At 48.4% G+C, this 21,643-nt stretch overlaps 9 protein-coding genes across 9 annotated transcripts; 7 read left to right on the top strand and 2 right to left on the bottom strand.

Moving 5' to 3' along the window:
• Positions 1-673: 673 nt before the first annotated feature.
• On the top strand, positions 674-1,381 carry DEU56DRAFT_742122 (uncharacterized protein; the record flags this gene model as incomplete). The annotated part of the gene is made up of 4 exons (XM_041348912.1): positions 674-767; positions 824-960; positions 1,009-1,099; positions 1,152-1,381. Coding segments are annotated over 4 exons (552 nt in total), but the record flags the coding sequence as incomplete, so codon positions are not given.
• A 1,406-nt stretch (positions 1,382-2,787) lies between these two features.
• DEU56DRAFT_523998 (uncharacterized protein) lies at positions 2,788-3,746 on the top strand. Its single transcript, XM_041346625.1, has 5 exons — positions 2,788-3,073; positions 3,137-3,181; positions 3,242-3,301; positions 3,362-3,421; positions 3,480-3,746. The coding sequence occupies exons 1-5, from the start codon at positions 2,999-3,001 to the stop codon at positions 3,534-3,536; spliced, it is 297 nt and encodes a 98-aa protein (XP_041205454.1). The 5' UTR covers positions 2,788-2,998; the 3' UTR covers positions 3,537-3,746.
• Positions 3,747-5,188: 1,442 nt separating this feature from the next.
• DEU56DRAFT_819646 (uncharacterized protein) lies at positions 5,189-6,433 on the top strand. Its single transcript, XM_041354032.1, has 2 exons — positions 5,189-5,338; positions 5,387-6,433. Exons 1-2 carry the CDS (start codon positions 5,232-5,234, stop codon positions 6,354-6,356), a joined length of 1,077 nt encoding a protein of 358 aa, XP_041205453.1. The 5' UTR covers positions 5,189-5,231; the 3' UTR covers positions 6,357-6,433.
• On the bottom strand, positions 6,417-7,309 carry DEU56DRAFT_819643 (uncharacterized protein). The gene has a single exon (XM_041354031.1). The coding sequence runs from the start codon at positions 7,300-7,302 to the stop codon at positions 6,451-6,453; it is 852 nt and encodes a 283-aa protein (XP_041205452.1). The 5' UTR covers positions 7,303-7,309; the 3' UTR covers positions 6,417-6,450.
• Positions 7,310-7,348: 39 nt separating this feature from the next.
• DEU56DRAFT_819642 (uncharacterized protein) lies at positions 7,349-9,032 on the top strand. The gene is made up of 5 exons (XM_041354030.1): positions 7,349-7,754; positions 7,809-7,987; positions 8,041-8,225; positions 8,284-8,422; positions 8,478-9,032. The coding sequence occupies exons 1-5, from the start codon at positions 7,457-7,459 to the stop codon at positions 8,556-8,558; spliced, it is 882 nt and encodes a 293-aa protein (XP_041205451.1). The 5' UTR covers positions 7,349-7,456; the 3' UTR covers positions 8,559-9,032.
• A 1,467-nt stretch (positions 9,033-10,499) lies between these two features.
• DEU56DRAFT_982621 (uncharacterized protein) lies at positions 10,500-11,355 on the top strand. The gene is made up of 4 exons (XM_041359902.1): positions 10,500-10,507; positions 10,571-10,668; positions 10,737-11,121; positions 11,184-11,355. Exons 2-3 carry the CDS (start codon positions 10,578-10,580, stop codon positions 11,087-11,089), a joined length of 444 nt encoding a protein of 147 aa, XP_041205450.1. The 5' UTR covers positions 10,500-10,507; positions 10,571-10,577; the 3' UTR covers positions 11,090-11,121; positions 11,184-11,355.
• Positions 11,356-11,802: 447 nt separating this feature from the next.
• DEU56DRAFT_819637 (Spc98 family-domain-containing protein) lies at positions 11,803-15,439 on the bottom strand. Its single transcript, XM_041354029.1, has 11 exons — positions 15,310-15,439; positions 15,143-15,248; positions 14,916-15,094; positions 14,525-14,621; positions 14,331-14,476; positions 13,737-14,282; positions 13,452-13,684; positions 12,983-13,398; positions 12,517-12,935; positions 12,296-12,466; positions 11,803-12,175 (listed from the first exon to the last, which is right to left on the bottom strand). The coding sequence occupies exons 1-10, from the start codon at positions 15,385-15,387 to the stop codon at positions 12,296-12,298; spliced, it is 2,391 nt and encodes a 796-aa protein (XP_041205449.1). The 5' UTR covers positions 15,388-15,439; the 3' UTR covers positions 11,803-12,175.
• A 47-nt stretch (positions 15,440-15,486) lies between these two features.
• DEU56DRAFT_523892 (uncharacterized protein) lies at positions 15,487-16,829 on the top strand. The gene is made up of 3 exons (XM_041346624.1): positions 15,487-15,639; positions 15,698-16,150; positions 16,200-16,829. Exons 1-3 carry the CDS (start codon positions 15,592-15,594, stop codon positions 16,659-16,661), a joined length of 963 nt encoding a protein of 320 aa, XP_041205448.1. The 5' UTR covers positions 15,487-15,591; the 3' UTR covers positions 16,662-16,829.
• A 1,217-nt stretch (positions 16,830-18,046) lies between these two features.
• Positions 18,047-20,735, top strand: DEU56DRAFT_891308 (ferric reductase like transmembrane component-domain-containing protein). Its single transcript, XM_041356294.1, has 6 exons — positions 18,047-19,128; positions 19,180-19,249; positions 19,308-19,492; positions 19,539-19,950; positions 20,012-20,167; positions 20,226-20,735. The coding sequence occupies exons 1-6, from the start codon at positions 18,529-18,531 to the stop codon at positions 20,570-20,572; spliced, it is 1,770 nt and encodes a 589-aa protein (XP_041205447.1). The 5' UTR covers positions 18,047-18,528; the 3' UTR covers positions 20,573-20,735.
• Positions 20,736-21,643: the final 908 nt, after the last annotated feature.

Raw genomic sequence — 21,643 nt, 5'->3', positions numbered from 1 at the left:
CTTCGATGACTCACACCTAATCCAAATTCCCTGATGAAGGACATGAAATCCTATTAGATCTGACGCTGCTCAAAAATAAACATACAAAATGAGCCACTTGTGGACGCTAGCCATCGCCTGAAAATCTACAATCTAAGTTGGTTCCGCCGACATATTCACATCCTTATCCTTGTGGAACGTGGAGATTCCTTAGAAGTGGTAGGAACGTTCCTCTCTTGCTGTCACAATCAGACAAGCTGCTTCTGGGTCCTCCCGTGCCAACTCCAGCTTGCCCAATCTCAGTACTATTTTTTGCAAGTGCTACATCCTGACTGTCTGGTTCACATTCGACCCACACGAACTTCAGATCCAAATTTTCTGCCGGAACTATGGACAAGGAATCTTACTCTCGCTATTCTCCTGTCGAAGGAGCAAACGATGACGATGACGGTGCAAAACTCCTTGATAGTACAGAAACCAGACTTCCACCAACATCCCGCTTCCTTCACCTATGGCCATGGCTAAGTCATAGTGTGCTGATGTCCATAACGATGCTGTTCTTCATGCTATGGGTGCAGGCGCCTTCGATCGATGACGTAGTACTATACTGTAGGAGGACAGATATTGTCGACGTCCTGGAACTCACTTTCTCGTCACAGCTCCAGCAAATGAGGCTATCGAATCTATCGGCATCATCAGACTCAACGGAAGTTTTGATGCTACTTCCATATATCGTGGCACCCCGAACCCAGAACTCGATGCCGCTTGGGATGCTATATCTGACGATGGTTGTGTCATGCTTCGCTTATTACATATGCAATTATTAATAGGCAATATTATCCAGCGCGCTCAGTTCGTTTGATGCCTGATGAACTGCTCAGATCAGGGGAGAAACCTTCTCCCTCCATGGCTAGATATCCAGACGAATATGGCGGAGGTTATATGGCGACGATTTCAGCCATTCACATGCTCCATTGTACAGTCAGTTGTAATACAGGGAGGGCTGAATCTTTGCTCACTCCCATGTAGAACATACTTCGCAGAGCGAGCTACGGCGACTATTACAGATCCTCTGATTATGCCCTCAACGGCTCCCCCGAGATATGGCGTACTCATCTCGGTAGTTATATGGCTTCCTTCCCATCGCAAGTCCTCCTTATGTTATTCCTCAGACCACTGCATCGAAATGCTCAGGCAGAACATTATGTGTCGTGGTGACGTGTCAATGGTCACTTATGACTGGGTTGAGGGTGACGAACTTCCCTCTCCTAATTTCGATGTTCCCCATCAATGCAGAAACTTCGAGAAGATATTGGATTGGGTAGACGAGCATCGCGTAATTGTCCCTAAATCCAAGATGGTCCGCTTGGAGGATACCATCGACCTGCTTTCCCCTCCTTGATTGCATTCCTGATCCAATTTGTTCCTGATGCGGTTTTGACATAGATCACTATACGCCGGACGTATCCACAGAAACGTATGGTTTTACTACGAATTGAGTTCCATAGGCTATTATACCAGAAGATGCCCGAATGTACGTCGAATGCAATTGCAACTTCCTTCAGCATCATGCTTGTGTATAGCTGCTTGTTAAAAATTACACGCTGGGTGACTTTCCTGCATTCACGGCGGGCTGGAGTTCGGTACTTAGGCACTCCATCTGCACGGAATTTCAGACTCGCGCTTCTTCTGTATGATCCGCTGTCCCAAGCGCCATGAACGCATTGATAGCTAGTGTCTCACGCCGTGAAGACATTCTTACTCGACGAATTTCGGAGCCCGGGCAGGCTCCAAGTTGTGGCACCATGTCACGTACTGGTGCAAATTTCGATGCATCGCATGTCAGGTCGCACGAGAGGGCATGACCGCACCGAATCCTCACATTAAGTATACTTTTACTAGTGCATGTGGATTACCACGAATCGGATGGGCAGGGTGTGTTTCACTTCATATCAACTCCTCTTCTGCCCAGTGATCATCAGGCTGTCTGCCGCATAGCATTTATTTATTTATTTGTATGTAGTACTTATCCCTTTTGGACTTCGAAGCACACAAGTTCGATGGACATCGTGACAGACCAAAGTGCGAGCTGCAGTACTATGTAGTGTAAATAGAAAAGGGGGTGGCGGGCGGGTATATATGTAGGCGCGAGTGAGGATACGCGAGCCGAGCTAAGTATGCCAACCTCATCGACGTCGTGGATTGAGAGGCGAATGTAGAAAGAAAACGACGCGTTCCGCTCAGCTTGATGTTCTATGGTCCCCGGGTTATTCCGGTGGGCTACATTTAATCAAGCATGGATCATCTCTCCTTATGATCAATGAGCATGTTAATGTTCCCGGTGGCTTTTTTCACTACATCTTCATTAATTATTTAAAATCATGCATCATGACGGAACACTTATACACCACCGCTACACCTACCGAGCTAGACCGAGCTCCTTCCATGCTGGACAATCGTCATATCACTTCAAGTTATACTTATTCACGTTGACTCCACTGCCTGGCACAGCTCCTCAACACGAGCCCGTGTCTATTATTACTTCGGCGCTCAGTGCTCAGCATTGGTCACCATACATGGCTCACTGGCACAATGTGGTACACATAATTCAAATCGACCATCACGAGTTACTGAGGGTCTTGGACTTAATATTGGGCCTTGGCAAGGTCCTACAATCTGGAACGGATTCTTTCCGGATCGTTGCTGCTGTGTATATCAAAGTATACGAACGTGTGGTCCTGCAGTAACTTGAACAGTTTTCTACCGGACTGCCATTCCTCGTGACTTGGGCCACGTATGTGTTGATGACCAAAACCTCCTTTTGACAATTACCATTGGAAGTTTTGTACCATCAATTCTTCCAGTACTGTCATATATTTGGAAATTCCTTCACATCCCCATGAAACATTCCTTTGTCTGTGGGGTATAAAAACTGAGCATAATTGCACATCAGACAGCTCCAACAATCAAGCTGCAACAAATTTTCTCTGGTTTGCACAAGTAAGACAAACTCACCATCATGTTTACCCGCCTTTCTACTGCTTTCGTTATTATCCTCGGCTTGACAGCCCTTGTCGATGCTGGAATAGTGCCAGTAAGCCTCGATTCGCGTCAAATCTTATCACATTGACGTCAAAGTTACATACGTTGTCCGCAGGCTGCTCGCGCAGTTGGTGACCTTCATAAGCGTAGCAATGCCCTGGTAAGCCTTGCTCCGCGCATCAAATCTTACCGTGTTGACCTTGCATTACAATGTGCGCAGGGCAACTATGCAGAACCAGACCTCTATGCAGAACCGCTTGGCAAGCGCGAAATCGGAGTGGTAAGCCTTGGTTTGCGCGTCAAATCTCGTCGTGTTGACCTCACGTTACAATGTGCGCAGGGCAATTACGCAGAACCAGATCTCCATGCAGAACCGCTTGGCAAGCGTGAAATCGCAGTGGTAAGCCTTGCTTTCCATCAAATATAATCGTGTTGACCTCACGGTACATTGTACACAGGGCAACTATGCAGAACCAGACCTCTATGCAGAACCAGTTACAAGGGATCCCAAGTAGCATATAAGTAGTGGTCGTACATGACTTAAATAAATGCTCAAATGCCGCAGACGTACGGGATCACGGAGTGGCACCGGAGTTAACATAAAGTCCAACTCTATCCTATTCGTTGTAATCTGGCGCGTGTGTAATAACAGCGTATACTATCATATCCGCATATAGATCTTCCTCTATCTTCCTGTGGGCTTGGGTGGTCAAAAGAATCTGCAGGGCGAAGCTTCGCATGCTGGGCATCTGTCATATCAATTATCCGTCATCCAGCTGGACAGTGGACGATGGATGACTTGCTGCTGTGGGCAAATGAATAGACGGGTGTTTGAAGAACATTGGAAATCACTGACAATCCGATAATCCATACGGATTTCTAAACCGCAGTGACCTCAATCAATTGACGCACAATAAATCTATTTTACACACCGACTTGGTATGGATGCTGAAACTCTGCAGTTTGCGTTCGTATCAATTGTCGTTGCTGGTGCGGAGATGGCAAGGCAGGACCACATTGGAAGTCGACGGCCGAGTCATCTTTACCTTCGTCAAAAGTGGTACGCTATCCGCGCACACATCAACGTCAATGCTAATACACGCCCCAGGATAAGATGATGCTGCTGGGGCACCTGGACTCGTTCTGCATTACTTAACTCAACTTTATTGCTATGCGCGAAACCACGGCCTCCAGAAAATTATTACAGCCACTGTCACCCACCCGCTACATCACCTCGGTGTATGTAGTTCAGTCTGGGTATCAAATAATCAATGAAGTAGTAGTGACGAAATAGTCATCGGCAGCAAACTCACTGGGAGGAACGTTGTGGACCCAAATTTGGGACTTAAATGATCTGATTGCGGAAGGCCGACCACGGACCCTGACCATCGTTGGTTACGAATTTCGTCCAACAATGATCAGAAGCTGTTTTCAGTGTTAGTAGATCCTGCCAAGTCTACAAGCTCATCTATCAGAAAGTTCCAGTTCTTGCGGAGGGCGGAAGTACTCGATGCATGCCAGCGAATGATTGATGAACTTCGGAAGGGCAATTTGAATGTTGCGCACATCTGTGCACAGTGCAAACCGGAATCCCGTATTGCATCAGTATCGTGGTTGGATCATCACGCGCACGAATGTGTCATACAACTGGGGACCTCGATTGCTAGCAAAGCAAAGTGTGTGGGTGAAGGTGGTTGCAACGGTCACGATCGGAAATTGTAGCCAGATGGTGACCAGGATGATCGTCGAAAGCCAATTCTGTCGCTTTGGGTTACAATTGTGAGCTTGCGACAGTGGAGAACTTAAGTCAAATTAGTTTGAACACTTCGAACCCGCCGTACGCACGCAGAAATGGATGGATGGATGGCAAAAATATTACTGGTGAATGTTTGAAGGGACTCGAAGGTACGATGTCGACAACGCCCAAAAAACGCTTACAGGCTGTACATCGTGGACTCGGATGAGCTAGCATTGGCACCAGTATCTGTCTAGTGGTGTCTCTGTAGGTTTCAAAACATGTAAATTTGGGGCCTAGTCGATGTAGTACTCTAGTGCCGGCCGATGCTGGAAGGATATTCAAGTTTTCGGAAATATGTCGTGCCAACGTGAATTTGGGCGGACTCGGACGACCATAGGACCTATTTGAAATTTCTGGATCGAACCTAGCCTGTGGAACCCCGGTCGGGGTCCTATTCTAAGTTGTGATTTCCATGGATGTCACTCCGAGTCGACAGCAGGTACAGGACATTGTCGCTCAATTCGAGGGTGACAATGCTGTGATCGAACAGTTTCACGAGATCTGCAACCAGCGATTTAGGTAAGATATCAATCACACACAGGATTTTCGCTACATGCAATGCTCCAGTTACACATCGTCTATCAAGTTTTACACGATCGATATCGTGCTCCGCAATGCATCGTACCTTCTTGCTGTCGCTCTCAAGACGCCCGACTCTAAACCAGTCTCGGTGATACAGCCACTGCCCCTTAGCACCATCCGCGATCTCCTCTCAGAAATCTCCGATAACACCAATTTGCCTGTACCAGAACTCAGAGGCTTCGACGATTCTCTCGCACGCTATCCATTCCGTTATCTCTTCCTCCGACTGCCCTCATCAAACGCCCAGTCACTCTCATCGCTGCGATCGAGCGGAGCTCTCACTCCACGTCAAGATGCTCTTCTGGACCTTAAGTTAGGAACCTTCCTCCATTCCCTGCACTCACGCCAAAACGATTGGTTCGGTATCCCAGGAACACAGCCAGACGAGGATGTGTGTTACAGTTGGCAGGATACATTCATGCTGCTCCTGGATGAGTTGCTATGCGAGCTTGAAACCACTGGAGAGATACAAAGGACGTTGGTGGAGGACATACGCCGATACCTATCCCGCGCCATCGGGTCATTTTTATTTGAAGACGCAGAAGTGCCTACGTTGGTTTGGTTGACAGGTTCGGCGGATGATGTGTATGTCCAAGTTTTGGAGCCTCGTGGACCGAACGAGGAAGCTAGAGTGGAGATTGCGTATGTGCTGCCGGCGTTTGATCGAGTGGTGTGGGGAGACCCGATGTTGGAGGCGTTTTTTATGCCGCCTGGGCCAAGCAAGTCGTTGGAAGAAGGGTATCTGGAAGGAGAGGGTGGAACGTTGATTGTTTTTGCGAGGCAGAGGACGAAGAGGACGTGGTATACGTTGTTCTTAGCTCTAGTCGTACTGGCAGAAGTTGGGAGAGATAAGGAGAAGGGGGAAGTGGATCATGGAACGCATCATAAGATCTATTGGGCGAGAGAGATCCTCCCAAGATGCGTTGAGGCGTTGAAGGACGCGCCCTGTCACTAGAATGATATAGTAGAGTCCTGTAACTGTATACCAGTCTTAGCTATACGCATGAAACAAAAGCATGGATTTGATACCTACCGGGATGAGTACATCATTATGAAGCATCAGCGGAAGTCATCTCAACATCTACTGCAGCTGGAGTAGCAACCGGGGTTGGACCATCATTTCCCGTGAGTTCACCTTCTACAATATCTTCCTCATCGCTACTTTGTCCCTCTCCGAGCTCCCCATTGTCAGGACTCACTGCTATTTCTGTTTCATTGATCATCTGAGCGTCCCCGTGCCCCGTACGTGGATCCCATTCAAGCTCTTCCGGCTCTTCCACCTCCACTTCGACGCGTTGTTTCCACTCAAACTTGTCTCTAAGCATCATAACAGCCCTGACAGCGCGCTCGACACGGTGATCGTGTGCACTCCGTATCTCCTCGCATTCCTGGAGCACATCCTCGTGTGTCACCCGACTACCCGTGGTAGGAGGAAGGTTAGTCTGAACGCCGTTGGTGGCAATGGCGCCACGGGTGGCCATACACTCCGCCAGACGCCGGACAGTAGCGGTCTCCATATTCAGCACGTCCGTCGTCTGCTGATTACGCAAGAGAGGAATAAGGTCATTGTCGAGCTGAGCATCCGTCATTCCGACGCTTGGATGCAGAGCGATCTTCTCGTACACGCTGGAGCTGAGTCTGGCTTGCGCCTGGACGAGTTGGGACTGAGCCTGAGGCGATGATAGGGATTGTGAAAAGCTATGTGTTTGGGAGAGGATGACATTGTATTTGGAGAGGATGTCTGGCCAAGCGGGCATGGCTTGCTGTCCGCCGACATCGATTGTGCGCTGTAGAGTCTGGATAGATTCAATAATTTGGTTAGCCTTGAATTTTAAGAGCTCAAGTTGAGCAATTGGAAGGGACTTTGAATCGAAAGAGAGCTGAGGGTTGTTCGTAGCCATGATGGATCGACCCCAAAAAAGGGAATTTTGAAAGCGTTGTTGGATCATGAAGCTCTTGCACAACAAGACCAAATAGTTCTTATGCGCTAATGCCGCTCTCCCTTCTCCTAGCCGCCACTTTTACTGCAACTTCTTTTCACCAATTGTTTTCAGAATGCTCTCGCTTTTTGCTCGTCACATAGCATCCAACCTTCCCGTGTTGCGCACAAATGTGTCGTCTTTGTCGGTCTTAACTTCGTCCGCATTCGTGGCGACGCGTCGTACGTTCTTCACTACGCGTCGTATCCAGCTGCCGGTTGCTGCATCCAAAAGCGCGTCAACCACAGCAACGAAGAAAACCACAAAGAAAATTACAAAGAAAAAAATTGCCCCAAAGAAGGCGAAAGCCACCACGAAAGCAAAGTCCAAACCGAAGTCAACGGCAGCATCCAAGAAGGCTGATGGGCCGCTCCGTGAGTGGACATGTTGGCTGTGGTGATACTGTGAATGTTAATGTGTCGCTATAGCACCCAAGAGGGTACCCAAGTCTGAGCGGCCTCCTTCTCGTCCCCCTAATGCCTATGTGCTTTTCTTCTCGAAGCTCGTACAAGACAAGAAGGGCGACATCAAGACCATCTCGGACACCCAGTCTTTGGCCAAGCAAGCTGCAGCTACATGGAAGGACTTAACTCTTGCGGATAAACAGGTCATTTAGACTGCCATGTCCACAATACGTCGTGCTAAAATCGCTTCTGACAGCCTTACTACAACGAAGTTGAGGTCTTGAAGAAGCAACATGAAGAGAAGCTAGAAAACTATTGGAAAACGACCCCTCAGGAGACCGTCAGGAAAATTAACGCACGACGCAAACATGATGGCAAAGGCAAGATTCACCGACCCCCCCAAGAGGGTGACTCCAAGCGCCCTAAAGGAGCTTTCTTCAGGTCAGTTTTATATGCTATGGTTAATATAAAGACTGACGACAAACGACGGTTCACACAGATTCATAGAATACTTCCGTCAATCAGATGATGGCAGGGCTATCCAAAAAGCTGGAGTCACTGCTACAGGTAGAGCAGCGGTCAATGTTGCTCGTGAGGCCGGTGGGCGGTGGAGGGCTATGAGCGCCTCTGATAAAGCCGTAAGTGAACCCTGTTGACAAATTTTCTTCGATGTCTAACGATATGTTCTTTTAGCCCTATGTTGAAGCTTTCCAGAAAGAAACAGCTGACTACAAAGCAACCCACCCCAGCAAGAGTGCTTCTGCGAGTGCATAATCTTAGGAGCTCTCATGTCAGGAAGCAGAAATGCCAGTAATTTCGCATGGATCAGTCATTCCTTCCTTTTGTTATTATAGCATTTTTCACCCACTTCATCGCCAACATTCAGCCCAATCAGTTAGCTTTTGATGCAATGTTCATTATTTCTGAAGTCATTCGCATGTCCCTCTAGCTTGGCACGTGTACGATATGAGCTACTACTCATATTCCTTTTGGCTTGTGAATTCTTTTCGTCATAGCTCTTGTTCATGGCGTCGATGTGCAAGTTTCTCAAGCATGCGGATTGATACCCGCCACACATGCACGTATTCCTGATGTTTGTTTACCGGCCTATTTGCATAGGGATCCCGTCCATCACCTCTGCGGTTGCGCCTCCATCTGAAGACTCTGGACGGGATTAACCGCCTGCAATATTATTCACGCCAGCTTTGCGAGAGGATTGAGAATCCCTTGGCTGCTCTGCAAATTGGTGACCACCATAGTACAGAATTCTCTGTGCATGGGTGCCCGTCCCCACGGCAGGTCTTCCGACAAAGCCAGCCATGCAAATGTGTCATTGTGCAAGCAATGTTGTGAGCCGCGTAAACGAGGACGCATCTCGACTCTCAATAAATGACGGTTCAGGATAAGTGCTCTCGATTTCTTGCGAGGAAAGAAACGAGTATATCCACTTGGACTCAGGTAAGGTGTTGGATGATTCAGATGTCCTGTTACAAGTATTCATGATTCTCTTAGGCACTTGGTATACGAGTTCAAACCGAATGGCACCTTCCAGACGTGCCATTCTAACCATTCCGAACGGAACTTGAAGGAGAGTATTTTGCAGGTGACTTATCTGAGCCTTTTGTCATCAAGTTCTGAGGCAAGAACATCCTGCCTTGCCAGCTGAACTATGATACTGTCATTTCTAGCTACCGCACATTTTTCTTTGGAAGGTTCTCCGTCAAAAGCACTCTTGAGCCGTTCAAGAGTATTGTCAAATTAAATTGGCGGCGAATCAACCGCTACATTCAACCCGAAGCTCCCTCACATCAAGGGGAAGCTTGCTAGAAAGCTTCTGGATAGTGCTGACTAGTAGCTAGCTTGTGAACATATATGAGCTCGGTGACCCGGTTTTCCTTTTGCCGGTTCATTATCATTCAAAGAAGGGCAATGAGGGAGCTTGAAGGAGCGAGCAAGGCGTTTGTCGGACCCAATCCAAGTAAGTAAGTAAAAAAAGGAGATGGGCTGAAGGCTTGGAGTCAGGACACTTGCGAGCCGATAAACCCAGGCCCCATAGGGACTATTACAGAGAAGGGACTACTAGTACTTACATAGCTTCACCCATGCAATGATATGTTGTGCACATGCGTGGTCTCTGATATCTACCATAGGGTATTCAAAAACCTTTCAGAGTGCTATGTAGTGGTCGCACATACCGTTCACGGAGTATCAAATTTGACATTCCGCGCCATCCCATTTGTCGCTGTCCCCACAACTGATCTCCACCTTGGACACTTGACAATTGGTTGATCAATTGCAGTCGTATAGCAGCGTATAATCGGACCTGGGACCTGAGGGACGTCAAGAATCAAAGTCCTTGTGGTCTCGATATGGACCGAAGCACACGAATGGATTTTTCAGATTTCCGCAAGTACTTAATATTGCTCAGTGCTGAATGGACTTTGAAACCTTGTGTCCATTTTGACAACGGTCCTCGATGAGAATGTCAGTTTCTAAATCCCTCGTAAAAATCTGAAGGGGATAAGGCTTAGATGAATCCAATCTAGATACTGCGTATTATCGGCGTAGCGGCTACATGGTGGGTGCATCATGATCGTAATTTTCAGAAGGGATGACTATCTTCGATTGGAATGCGTCGTGAAGTTGTGGTCTCAATACATGCCCAATCCTCTTGTTTCCCGGCAAAGCCAAATGACCCGAGCCGTGAGCAGACCTTCGAAAAGGTATAAAAGCCCTCTTTAATGTTCAACGTAGTACATTGACGAAGTAATAATCCCTCATCTTAGTTCAAACATGAAGCTTTCTCTTCTCCTTAGCGTGTTCGCATCCATCATGATTCTTGTTGCTGCGCACCCCCTACAAGAAGCCCGCACGAAACGTTCCTGTGAGTGTTCATGACCGTCAGCAACGCCTTAGAATATGCGGAGGTTGACAAGCGCGACCTGCTGCCAGATGCGGAGAAACGCGAGGAACTTGACGCCGATGACTTTAACTACTTACATTACTCGAGGGACGAGGAGCTCAATATGAAGAAGCGTGTGGAACTTGACGCCGATGACTTTAACTACCAACATTACGCGAGGGAAGAGGAGCTCAACATCAAGAAGCGCGAGGAACTTGACGCCGATGACTTTAACTACAAAGGTTACAAGAGGCACGAGGAGCTCAACATGGAGGAGCGTGAGGAACTTGACGCCGATGACTTTAACTACAAAGGTTACAAGAGGGACGGGGAACTCGACACAGCGCGCGAGGAAGTGCGTGAGGAACTTGTCAACTTCAATTACTACCCTTCAAGTTACTGAACCTAACGCCAGGTTCTACATATATAGAATAGGTGAGTGATAACTATGACTTGACTTTTTTGTGGATGTAACTCACCAAGTATTGTGTATTAAGGTCTGGCCTCGTCACGGCAACCGTTTCACCTACAAGTGACTTCCCTGTACCATTCCACATGCCTTTTGCTATGACTCCCTGGTCTCATGTAATAACTCTATCCCAGTATCTTGATCTGACTCTTTTAAACTTGATTGTGGACTCAGCGTTCTCGCAACTAAGCAATCACCTGGTGGCAGTGCGTAATGAATTGTATATTTCCAACTCGTGCAGTGTCGTTACCTCATCACAAATACTCTCGCCATTTGAAAACTAGGTCTGGCCAATAATCAACCTCTGGCTACGCTCTAAGGAACGACTGTCTTCCTTCTATATGGTTTGGCTAGGGGAGACTAGCTATGCTCTAGTAACAGAAATCTACTACTTGCTATAGTCTCTGCTTTTGAGGACTGGATGTTTAGCACCATGAGGACCTTTGCAGGGCATGTTTTAAGACGTCCGCGAGTCAGGCCCGATAATCACAAACATTGACCTGAGTACTGACCATGAGAATATTATAATTATAATGTGCAAGGTTCAATATCTGACACGGTCGGCAGTATATTCCATATCCATTTGATGTTCATCATAAGCACCTGCAGTCAGCAGGATATATCACTCGAGTCAAGTTCACTTCATGAAGGACATACATGTACAATATAATATATTGCATTATAGCCTGGTTCGAGTGCTATAGCACTGGACGCCCAAGCATCGATCATTAGTTATTCAAATAACCGCCGGAGCCCGTATTCCTCACATCCTAATGGCGTAATACAGCAATATATATATCGAGCATGGCTAGAAAAACAAAAAAAAGTAACAGCAACTGAAAGCAAGGACCCAGAATGTTTGGCGTCGTTCTCTGTCACTCAAAACTGCATTTGGACCAGGACACTTGTGACTTCTGAGGCTACGACATCGTCTTGATGCTGCTCAACCGCACAACAAGAGGAAGTAGCGACACATTCTCACTCGACGCGTAGTACTGTACGCAGTCCAGATGAAACTTGCACAAAAATAATTATCAGCCGGGACTGCGGTAATCGTAAGAATGAGAGAACATTACCTTGAACCTAGAGACGAGCAGAGTCAGAATCTCACTTTCCAACACACGCAGACAAAAGAGACGCTCACCAGTGGTTAAAGTTGGACTCAAACTTCTTCAGGAATTCCCAGCGTTTGTTCATCGCTTGGTCGCCGTCGCCGCTCTCTGCTGCTGCGAGTGCTTGATTGGCAGACTTGGTGAAGGAGGAGGTGTACAGTGCGAACGTGGAGCATGTCACTATCATGCGGGAGTATGCCTGACAATACAATGATCAGCGTGTGTTTGGGCCCGAGGTCGCATACATACCCTCAATAGTTTGGCACTCGTCAACATGCACTCTTTCAAACATGTATCAAGGAAGTCTACGTGATCCCTCAGAAGTTGGTCTACGGTAGTTACCTTGGCTAATTTCGCCTCTAGCGCCCGCCAGTTGGGTTCAAGAACCTCAAATGTGGTGAACGCCAGTATTTGCTGGACGAAAGCGAGCATACGAGCTCTCAGGAGGGCAACTCGCAGTCGCCACTGTTCAAACTCGGGATGGTCAGGCACGGGGCGCCGCCAGGGAGTTGTCTTCTGTTCTATCCACATGGATGCGAGAGACTGCTCTACATGCTTGAGGTGCAAGAGGAAACGGAAGAGGAGCTGGTAGCGCAGAATTGTTTTACGGGAGATGACGAGTGAAAGCGGGAATTTCACGTTGTAGTCGAGTGTAAGGGCATCGATTGCTTGTTTGGAATGAGCAAGGATGAGCATAGAAGCTTGACGCACATACCTAGCATGGGCTTCTTGTCATCCTTCTCCTTGTCGCGATCCTTCTTCGCTTCTTCATCTGGTACGCCCTCACCTTCCTCACCGCCGATCACGCCACTTACGCTGATGACCTTGAGTAGCCATTCGTACAAACCACTGCTTGAGATGCTGACTCGCACATCTTCGCGGAACGCAGCATCTTCCCCTGTAAGTGCGAGGTCGAGCAGACTCTGTAGCTTCACAATACTGACGCCTTTCGCGGGCTTCTTCAGTTCTGTGTGGGCAAGGTCTAAGAGGTGGGTGAGGAAGGATGAGGAGGCCAGGAAGAAATAACGCTTGAGAGAGCGGAGCCGGGGTATGAGCTGTTGATCTTGCAGCAGGAGACGTAAGAGGGTGCGGTTCGCGTGCGTATACGCGTCTTCGATGAATTTGTAAAGCCTGAAAATGTCCATGAAAAAAGACACGGCGACTCAAACTAACGGAAAACATACTTTTCATCTTCCATGGACAGCGACTTTTTCGTCAAATCCTTCTGATCGGCTTGCACCTCGATCCCACATTCACGTATCACGTTGAGATATTTGCCCGCAAGTAAAAACTTGTGTTTCCAACCCTCCAAAAGGGGAGGTATACAAGCACCACCGGGTAATCGACCCCCAGCAGTACGTGGTGGCGGAACACCTGTATGCTGACGTTTCGAAGAAAGTGTCGAGCCATCGCGAAGCTACTCAGACATCAGCTCACATACCCCGTCTCCGTTCTGACACAAAGCTCACCGTATATCGCCTCTCCCAATACTCATCCGTGTAATCCACTTCCAAAATACCCTTACTAATGAACTTGCTCTCCTTGACACACAACTCTTCGTACGGGTCTTCGAGACGACCCGTAGTTGTCCATACTCGGAGCATCTCGACATAGGGCACCCCCGCAGCAGTTAGAAGAGTGCCGTATACCTTGACCGCGGTGGGATCACCTGACATGGTCTGCATGCGCTCGTATATCACCGTTAGTACTTCTCCACCCTTCACATTAATAGGTGCGTCTGATGTACTCTTCTTCATGTCAGACAAAACGGCCTTCAGCTTCGCCCCGCCGAGCCCAAGTGCTTCATCTCGTGCTGCCTGTTCTGGATCGGACTCAGAAGAAGATGAGGAAGAAGAGGCGTCGTCGTCATCGGTGGTAGCCAGCTCGAGGATGAGCTGGTAGATAAGGGATAGAGTATGCACTGTCGGGTGGACGTAGAACCATAATTTCTGTAGACTGAATTGTGGCGAGGTGTTGAATGCATGTTCGAGTTGAGAGAGAAGTGTTTGATAGTCCTTTGAAAGGGTAAGTAAGACTACGCTCGAGCAATGGGAAAAACAGACCTTGAGCATGTCTCGGATAGCAGCGCAGAGGGCATGATTGACAAGCCCAAAATCAAGGTGGCTGCGGCTCTCCACAAAAGAGGAGATAGCAGTATAGTAAGTGCCAAGGGGTAGTATCCGTTCCGTCAGGTCTCGAAGAGACGAGTCTGTAAAGGTATGAACAAAATCGATCTCCACTGAGCTGTCAGACAAACCTAGGGGAGAGGAAACGACAAAAGATATTCCCTTTAGAGGGTCGTCATCTTCTGGCGAGTATTCAGGATGATGGGAGATATATGTTCCTTCAATGCCCTACAGAGTTTTAGCAAGAGGACGAGGTGAATCATATGACAGATGCACGAGAACCAAGAAGAAACAAATTGATGAGACATGTTGTGATGTTAAGTGGGCGTACCAAACCCCCGGTCATTGCTGCAATTTCTAGATGGATATGGACTGAGACGAAGGAAAGTGAGAGAGACAAAATTTGAGATGGATAGAAGAACAAAACGGCGAACGAAAATTCTGACACAAATAAGGTCGCAGAATGTCCGGGCTGATAACAGAAATCCACTTTGAACATAACAACCACTCGTGAAGACATACCATCAAGACATAAAGGAGATCCTCCAAAATCAAAGCCTCTTGGATATCCACAGGAAGATTGTCCAATACATCCTCTTTTGCTTTACCCTTTGACTTTGGTATTGAAGCAGATGCACCAACACGCGAGTTCAATGGTGCGCGCACGAACGAAGTCTCAGCGATAAATGATGGCTCGTGGTCTGCATGCCATCACTACTTTAGTACGCAAATCATCGAAAACCACGCACTTTTTCCAAGGCTGTCTCGTGATGAGCGCACGCGGACATCTGCGTCTTCAAAAATATCGTCGCTCAGTTGCCTGTTTCTGCGAACAGAAGCGATAGTGCCTGTGATCTGAATGGTCGATCGTCTGCATGTCATAATAAGTATACTTGGCAGGCAAGAAGACTCGTACCTTGCTGTACTCTTTCGCAGACAAACCAAGGTTCTTCTTACGGCCTCCTGGACGCGTTCGTGGGGTGTAAGGGTCCATAATGGAGTTTACTGCAACTTGCAAGCTGGACGCGCGCGGCGGTAGATGCACAAGAGTCAAGACGCGTTGAAATGATAGCTGATTACCGTTTTTGGTAGTCACGTTTTTCTTCCAAAACCCACTTGGGGGTCGAACAGCTCTGTCTAGATTTTTGTTGGGAGCAGCTCGGGACACCCTAGTATATATTGACACTCAAGGCCCACCATGAGGGATGCCAACGTTTTTGCATTCCGGAAGGCCATGCCTCGAATGGTCAGTTCCTAGCTTTTCTTTTCAGCTAAAGCCTAAATGCGCAAAACATTTCTAACAGAGCTGGTCTCCGCGTAACCTCTACAACCTCTGGAGGCGCTCCTGCGGGGCCGAGGCCAAGGCCATTGATTTCACCCGCTCGCCTATGACGCTCTTTCAACAGCGTTGGATCTCGAAAGCACTCGTGCGTGCGTACCACGGCGACTTCATAAACGAGAAAATATTCAAGCGGTGGTACCTCCCTGACACCCTTCCTGACGTGCGGCCTCGTCAGCACGCGCTGTCTAGTAGTGGTGATCTCGACGCGTTCGCTGGACGTACCGAACAGCTGGAGAGAGCGAAGAAGAAAGCATATGATGAGCAAAGGAAAGGCTTGGCTCCTGTGGGCAGTTTGATGCTTGCAGAGGTGGAGCGACGCATTGATGTGTTCATCTTCCGGTGCTGCTTTGCGCACAGTGTCTATGAGGCACGGAGACTTGTCATTCATGGATCCATCCTGCTCAATGGCAAGAAGGTGGCTTGTTTTCTTCTTTGGTGTTATATTCGCTAATACACATCTCCAGCATACGGATGCCAATACACGTTTAGCCCCAGGTGACATGATTTCCGTTGACCCTGCAGCCATTCGTTTCCTCCAAGAGCCCGGGTCTTCTATGGCAGAGTCCGAAGGCGGACAACCCCGAGACCCGGAGCCTAAAACCGAGTCCTTGGATCCTTCCCATACCAATCCTGCTGCAAAACTTACATCTACAAAGCCCTCGTTAACGCCTTTCCACCTCCCACCATATGCGTCTCCTTTCATCTTCATCCCTGCCTATGCAGAGGTCTCCTTCCCCACCTGCAGCGCTATATATGTGCGCCACCCAACGGCACGCCCGGGATACAGCGAAATTCCAACACCCTATGACGCCGATGGTGAAGTTATTCGGCTGGCATGGGAATGGTATTCAAAGATGCGTCCAAGGACGAGGAGTAAGAGCCAGATGGCAAGGGAACCAGAGAACCGTAGAGTCGGCAGCCAGTAGGTGTGTCGTGGTCAGGATACGTCACGATGCCACATAGGGTTTTCGGATAAATTCGATTAATGCTTGCCTGTTGCTCACTCACCAGGTCGCATCTTGCTGCTTGGGATATACTGAGAGATCAATCCTCGTTTTGGCTTTCCAGTGATGACTGTCATGCCTAGATTCTAGTCAATCATCAGATCGGTGATAGGTGGCCGCGCCTACTGTCCCCTTGACATTCGTGTTTGGAATCCGCATTGACAGTCTTCAGATGAGAGTACTCCCAGCATCGTTGGGCGACGATTATCGACAAGTCCCCTTGGCATTGTGCTTGGAATCCCACGTTAACGACGAGGATGACACGCACGGGTGACCTGATTGGTGGGGTTCTCACTTATCAGTGTCACACGTACTATTGTACATACCGAAAACTTTGCGCACTCGTCGTGCTGCTGTATTTGGGCCAATGTGGACCATGTCCGAGGAGACTTTCTTGTCCACGCAGGGGTTCAAACACGTGCTTGCTCTATTATTCAAACAGCTGGCCTCCCCTACTGTAATCAAGCTGTAGACTCTAACTCAATCCTGTCCGAAACGTTTCGGCTGTGTATCATGATGTACATGCTACACCCAACGTTCTTGCGATGCACAACAGCCATGTGATCCACATAGGCTGATCATCATGATAAGACATGTAACGCGTTGGTCTGCTGCGGAGTCATGGGAGGATGTCGCGCGTTATCTGAGGTGAGATAGGCTCTGAGATCTAGCAAGTGGCTCTGTAGAAGAGGTCTTTGGTCTTGGAGACAGTCCCATGTAAAATAAGTAACAAAAGCTTGGCACACATTCAGAGATTTACGTACTGGGGTCGTGAAGGTGATGTACCCTTCTTTGTATCTATACAAGAGGATATCCAACAAGGACGAGTGATCTAGGTACTAGCTTGATCGAGCAAGTTTTGCACTGGCCTGCATTGCAGAGGAACGCGTTAGATACCATTCATGCATGCGACGGTGATCAACGGTTAAGTACTGTGGGGACTCTGTTTGCTTTTCGATTCAGAAAGCCTACCTACCCCCTGTCGGTGTTAAAAACAATCGTAGTTACCAGTGCCAGTAACTATCAGTCAGTTGGGCGCCGCGTCATGATACGGGCTAAACTCTATCGTCAAGCAATAGCTAACGTTATGAGAGCTGAGCAGGAACGGGGCTTTCCGAATTCGAGCACGATTCTCTGGAGTTGAACGTTGAGGCCTGAGGCCCAGTGAGGTCCGAGATCTGGCAATATCACCTATGGATACCCTCTGTCCGACTCTGTCGTGGTAAATTAGTTGGTTCGATGCTAAAGGGAACAAACCTTTTGTTGGGAGAATGTCGCATTGTCGCCACGACAATGTGTTGTTGTTGACAGGCATGCATGTCCGAGTGTGTTTCTTCACCCTTCGCATTTTCTATCCGCAAGACAGCGTTCCAGAACCGGGGCCAAGCCCACTGGCAGCAGTCAAAATGTTTAACAGTCGCAACCCCCGTAGTACGGTATATCTCAGGCTAATCTGATTGTAACGTTGGCAGAATGCACAAGGTACACCCAGGTCCCACACGGATGGACATTAATGCGGGGCTTCGCAACACAATCGCAACTCGCCTTGCAGTGTTTCTATATCGGAACATTCATTGTTGTGAGCGTTTGGTCTATAATAATGAACTTATATAGTGAGTCTTTTCCTTTCCCTTCCCGCTCGTCCTGTCCACCTACTTGATCTTTAGCCAGTAGGCCACTCCCTTCCTTCCTTTTTTTCGAGTGGGCTTCTGGAAGTCCCGATTGTATCTTCAAGCCCACAGAAATTCTGTCATTCCTTTCGCCACTCACATAGCCTCTCCTTAACATCATGGCCCTGGACGACGACCTTGTTTACCATGCAGACATTTTGATTTTTGGTATCATCCTCATCTTTACCCTTGCCAGTCTCCCCCGCGCGTATGCTCGTTTCAGCCGCAGGTCGGAATGGTCTCAAGGCCACATTCTTCGTTCAGTAGTACCTCTCCCCTCTACCAGGCCAAAGATCAACCTCAACCTATCTCTTTCATACCCTGTTGACCCTCAGAAGGCGCCCTTTGTGGATTTTGATCCCGCAGACTCTTCGACTACCTGCGAGCCATTACCATATCAAAACCGAGTCAGATTGGCGTTTGTCGTTGATGAGAAAGCCCTGCCGATGATTCCCAACCGTGACCCTACTGCATCATCTCTCTTGCACCATGTGACGTCTTTGTTCCGCCACCGTATTCACGACAACTATTCCGTTGGTCAAATTCTTCTGATGCTGGCGTACATCAGTATTATATTCTACGTATCTTTCTACAAGTCAAATCCGTTCACGGACCCTCACCGAGCCGGTTTTGTCATCACTTCTCAAATTCCTTTTGTATATGCATTAGCCACCAAGAACAACATCATTGGTATGATGGTGGGTGTTGGATACGAAAAGGTGTGCTTGATCAACGTGTTTTTTTGCTACTCCGCTGATCGCGGCATGTAGTTGAATTATCTTCACCGCCTGGTAGGAAGGCTGATGGTCATTGGTGCAAATGTCCACTTCCTCGGTTATGGTATGTACTGCCTTGTGCTTTCTACGCGTTTGTCTCATCTGATGTGTGCTCGGGGTAGTCTACAAATGGAGCCTCGCAGGCACCATTTCTGAGAAGCTCGCTGAGGATTATATTCGCTGGGGCATCGTCGCATTGATATGTTTGGACCTCCTGGGATTCTGCTCGACCGAATACGTTCGATCAAAATCATACAACCTCTTCATCGTATCGCATGTTGTGAGCCTCATCATCTTCTTATTCGCTGTAAGCATTTACCCCCTATCTCGTTACCGACACTGATTTTGTATAGGCATGCTACCATGAGCCTACCTGTGTTCCCTACGTGATGGCTGCATGTGTCTTCTATATCCTGGATCACATCGTTCGTGCCGTTAAGACCCGTGTCACTATAGCAAAGTTGCGTCCTCTCCCAGAGCTCGGGATTACCCGAGTCGAGGTACCATCGCTTAATGCAGGCTGGCGTGCAGGGCAACACGTCCGCCTGCGCGTGCTGTCTTCATCCATGGGATGGTGGGGATGGTCTGAGGTGCATCCTTTCACCATCGCGAACGTGACAGAGACGTCAGAAGGAATGGTTCTTATGTGTAAGAAGACTGGCCGCTGGACGAGCAGTCTCTTCAACATGGCTCAAACGGCTACTTATGGTGAAACCGGCATGGAAGTCGGCCGTGATGTGAGAGTGATGGTCGAGGGTCCCTATGGTGCGTTGTCGTGTTACCGGGGAATTAATGCATCTCACCATATTTCTTTCTTTCCCCGCAGGCGGTGTAGGACACACCGTGATGTCGAGCTATTCTGGGGCGATGTTTGTTGTTGGTGGGAGCGGTGTCTCCTTCGCGTTGTCAGCAGTGCAGGATCTGATCCAGGCTGCCACGGATGTGAAGGTGATTGATATCATTTGGTCCATCCAAGACCCTGGTACGTACCATCGTCTCACTCACTTTCTTGATCATGATGCTCATCTGCCCACGCACAGCATCTTTAACCCCTCTCCTCCCCCTCTTCACGTCTATGATAGAAAAGAGCCCATCTACCCGTGTGAACGTACGTGTATTCTACACCCGTGCGACCGGCACGACATTCGACGGGATGTACCTTCCGCCAGGTATCAGCTTCATGCCTGGCCGCCCCAAACTTAATAAGCTGCTCGATGGAGCGATAACGGACACGATGGCAGCCGGAGGTTTTAACGGTGTGTTCGTTGGCGTCTGTGGTCCTGTTGCACTGGCGAATTCCACGGCACGTGTGGTGAAAGAGTCTGACATTCGTTTGTGCACGGCTGTTGGTGGAATTAAGCTCCACGAAGAAACCTTTGGGTGGTAGATCGGACTCGACTTGTGCAGCCCGTTGACGGGCTACGTACCACCCACCTATTGTATTATTATGTATCTTTATCGACTAGGTATGAGCATTAACTACTTATAGGTAGATCAAGTTGCAGCTCAATATCATCGGCTGGTCCGCCTTGGATTTATGGTGAATCGACTCTCATTGTGCAAGATACTCTTCAAACAACGTTGGAAACTGTTTGTCTGATCCGAGCGTGAGCGCTGGCATGTGCTCTTGGCGAACGCGAAATCCTGATTTAAAAAATCAACAAAATAGAGAATCCATCTGGTGGATTCTATAGCTAGAAATGTAATGTCTGCCTGGTGCCGCGTAACATGTCCTTGAGCCTCCCAAAAAAAATCTGCTCGCCACCGCCTCCTTCAATTCGTTTACCTGGCGTGTTTTTGCGATGATATCCGAGATAAGTACTGCGGCTTCGGCCATCCTGTCGTTGAGGGTTTGCGAACAGGCTAGTCACTGCTCATGTATCTTGTTAAATTGCTGATGAGCGCTATTCCTTTTGTTCTTTGATCAAACGATTGCACCTCTGTTTCCCAATATTATCTCCGGCAGTCAATACAAGCAAGATAGAAATACAAGGTGTCCACCTGTTGAGGCCGAATGCTCGCTGGGCTGATTGGTTCCACGGAACCAATTGACCTGAAAACGCCACGTGATGTCCGTTTTCGATTAGAGTTGCAAAGTGCATTGACCTGTTTCGAAGAGTCACTGGTCCTCACTGGTCGGTCGACGGTCGGGGGAACACCAAGATAGACCAAGATAGCTGTTCGTCGTCGTCGTCGTTCTCGAGCTCCCTATGATGCCACTCTTCTCTCCCACATTCATTTTGGCCCAGAGTACACTTGCGCTTTTTACGGATCATTGGAGTCGAAATTTGAAAGCGCAGCTGCATACTAGTATTAGTATGTACTCAGAATCCAGATGGATGTATCTCTCTCTCGGGGCTCCGATATCCGTTTTCATAATCGGTGGTCCCGGACAATCAGCGGCACCATGATCTACTCTGTTCAACACGCGCCAGTTTCAGAGTGCGCAATCAGCATG

Source organism: Suillus clintonianus (assembly GCF_016758775.1).
Source record: "Suillus clintonianus strain FC179 chromosome Unknown DEU56scaffold_70, whole genome shotgun sequence".
NCBI lineage: Eukaryota > Fungi > Basidiomycota > Agaricomycetes > Boletales > Suillaceae > Suillus > Suillus clintonianus.
The sequence above is the reverse complement of the archived record's forward strand: the minus strand, read 5'-3'. Positions and strand labels throughout refer to the sequence as shown.

Coding starts and splice junctions, on each gene's coding strand:
- DEU56DRAFT_982621 (XM_041359902.1), top strand. CDS start 10,578: ATGAAGCTTTCTCTTCTCCTTAGCGTGTTCGCATCCATCATGATTCTT. Junction 10,669..10,736: donor AGCCCGCACGAAACGTTCCT/GTGAGTGTTCAT, acceptor ACCTGCTGCCAG/ATGCGGAGAAACGCGAGGAA.
- DEU56DRAFT_819642 (XM_041354030.1), top strand. CDS start 7,457: ATGCTCTCGCTTTTTGCTCGTCACATAGCATCCAACCTTCCCGTGTTG. Junction 7,755..7,808: donor GAAGGCTGATGGGCCGCTCC/GTGAGTGGACAT, acceptor GTGTCGCTATAG/CACCCAAGAGGGTACCCAAG. Junction 8,423..8,477: donor TGAGCGCCTCTGATAAAGCC/GTAAGTGAACCC, acceptor ATGTTCTTTTAG/CCCTATGTTGAAGCTTTCCA.
- DEU56DRAFT_819637 (XM_041354029.1), bottom strand. CDS start 15,387: ATGGACCCTTACACCCCACGAACGCGTCCAGGAGGCCGTAAGAAGAAC. Junction 15,249..15,309: donor CTGCGAAAGAGTACAGCAAG/GTACGAGTCTTC, acceptor TCGACCATTCAG/ATCACAGGCACTATCGCTTC. Junction 14,283..14,330: donor CTATCCGAGACATGCTCAAG/GTCTGTTTTTCC, acceptor ACCCTTTCAAAG/GACTATCAAACACTTCTCTC.
- DEU56DRAFT_819646 (XM_041354032.1), top strand. CDS start 5,232: ATGGATGTCACTCCGAGTCGACAGCAGGTACAGGACATTGTCGCTCAA. Junction 5,339..5,386: donor ATCTGCAACCAGCGATTTAG/GTAAGATATCAA, acceptor GCAATGCTCCAG/TTACACATCGTCTATCAAGT.
- DEU56DRAFT_523892 (XM_041346624.1), top strand. CDS start 15,592: ATGAGGGATGCCAACGTTTTTGCATTCCGGAAGGCCATGCCTCGAATG. Junction 15,640..15,697: donor GGAAGGCCATGCCTCGAATG/GTCAGTTCCTAG, acceptor CATTTCTAACAG/AGCTGGTCTCCGCGTAACCT. Junction 16,151..16,199: donor TCCTGCTCAATGGCAAGAAG/GTGGCTTGTTTT, acceptor ACACATCTCCAG/CATACGGATGCCAATACACG.
- DEU56DRAFT_819643 (XM_041354031.1), bottom strand. CDS start 7,302: ATGGCTACGAACAACCCTCAGCTCTCTTTCGATTCAAAGTCCCTTCCA.
- DEU56DRAFT_891308 (XM_041356294.1), top strand. CDS start 18,529: ATGGCCCTGGACGACGACCTTGTTTACCATGCAGACATTTTGATTTTT. Junction 19,951..20,011: donor GATGGTCGAGGGTCCCTATG/GTGCGTTGTCGT, acceptor CTTTCCCCGCAG/GCGGTGTAGGACACACCGTG. Junction 20,168..20,225: donor TTGGTCCATCCAAGACCCTG/GTACGTACCATC, acceptor GCCCACGCACAG/CATCTTTAACCCCTCTCCTC.
- DEU56DRAFT_523998 (XM_041346625.1), top strand. CDS start 2,999: ATGTTTACCCGCCTTTCTACTGCTTTCGTTATTATCCTCGGCTTGACA. Junction 3,074..3,136: donor TCGATGCTGGAATAGTGCCA/GTAAGCCTCGAT, acceptor CGTTGTCCGCAG/GCTGCTCGCGCAGTTGGTGA. Junction 3,422..3,479: donor GCAAGCGTGAAATCGCAGTG/GTAAGCCTTGCT, acceptor CATTGTACACAG/GGCAACTATGCAGAACCAGA.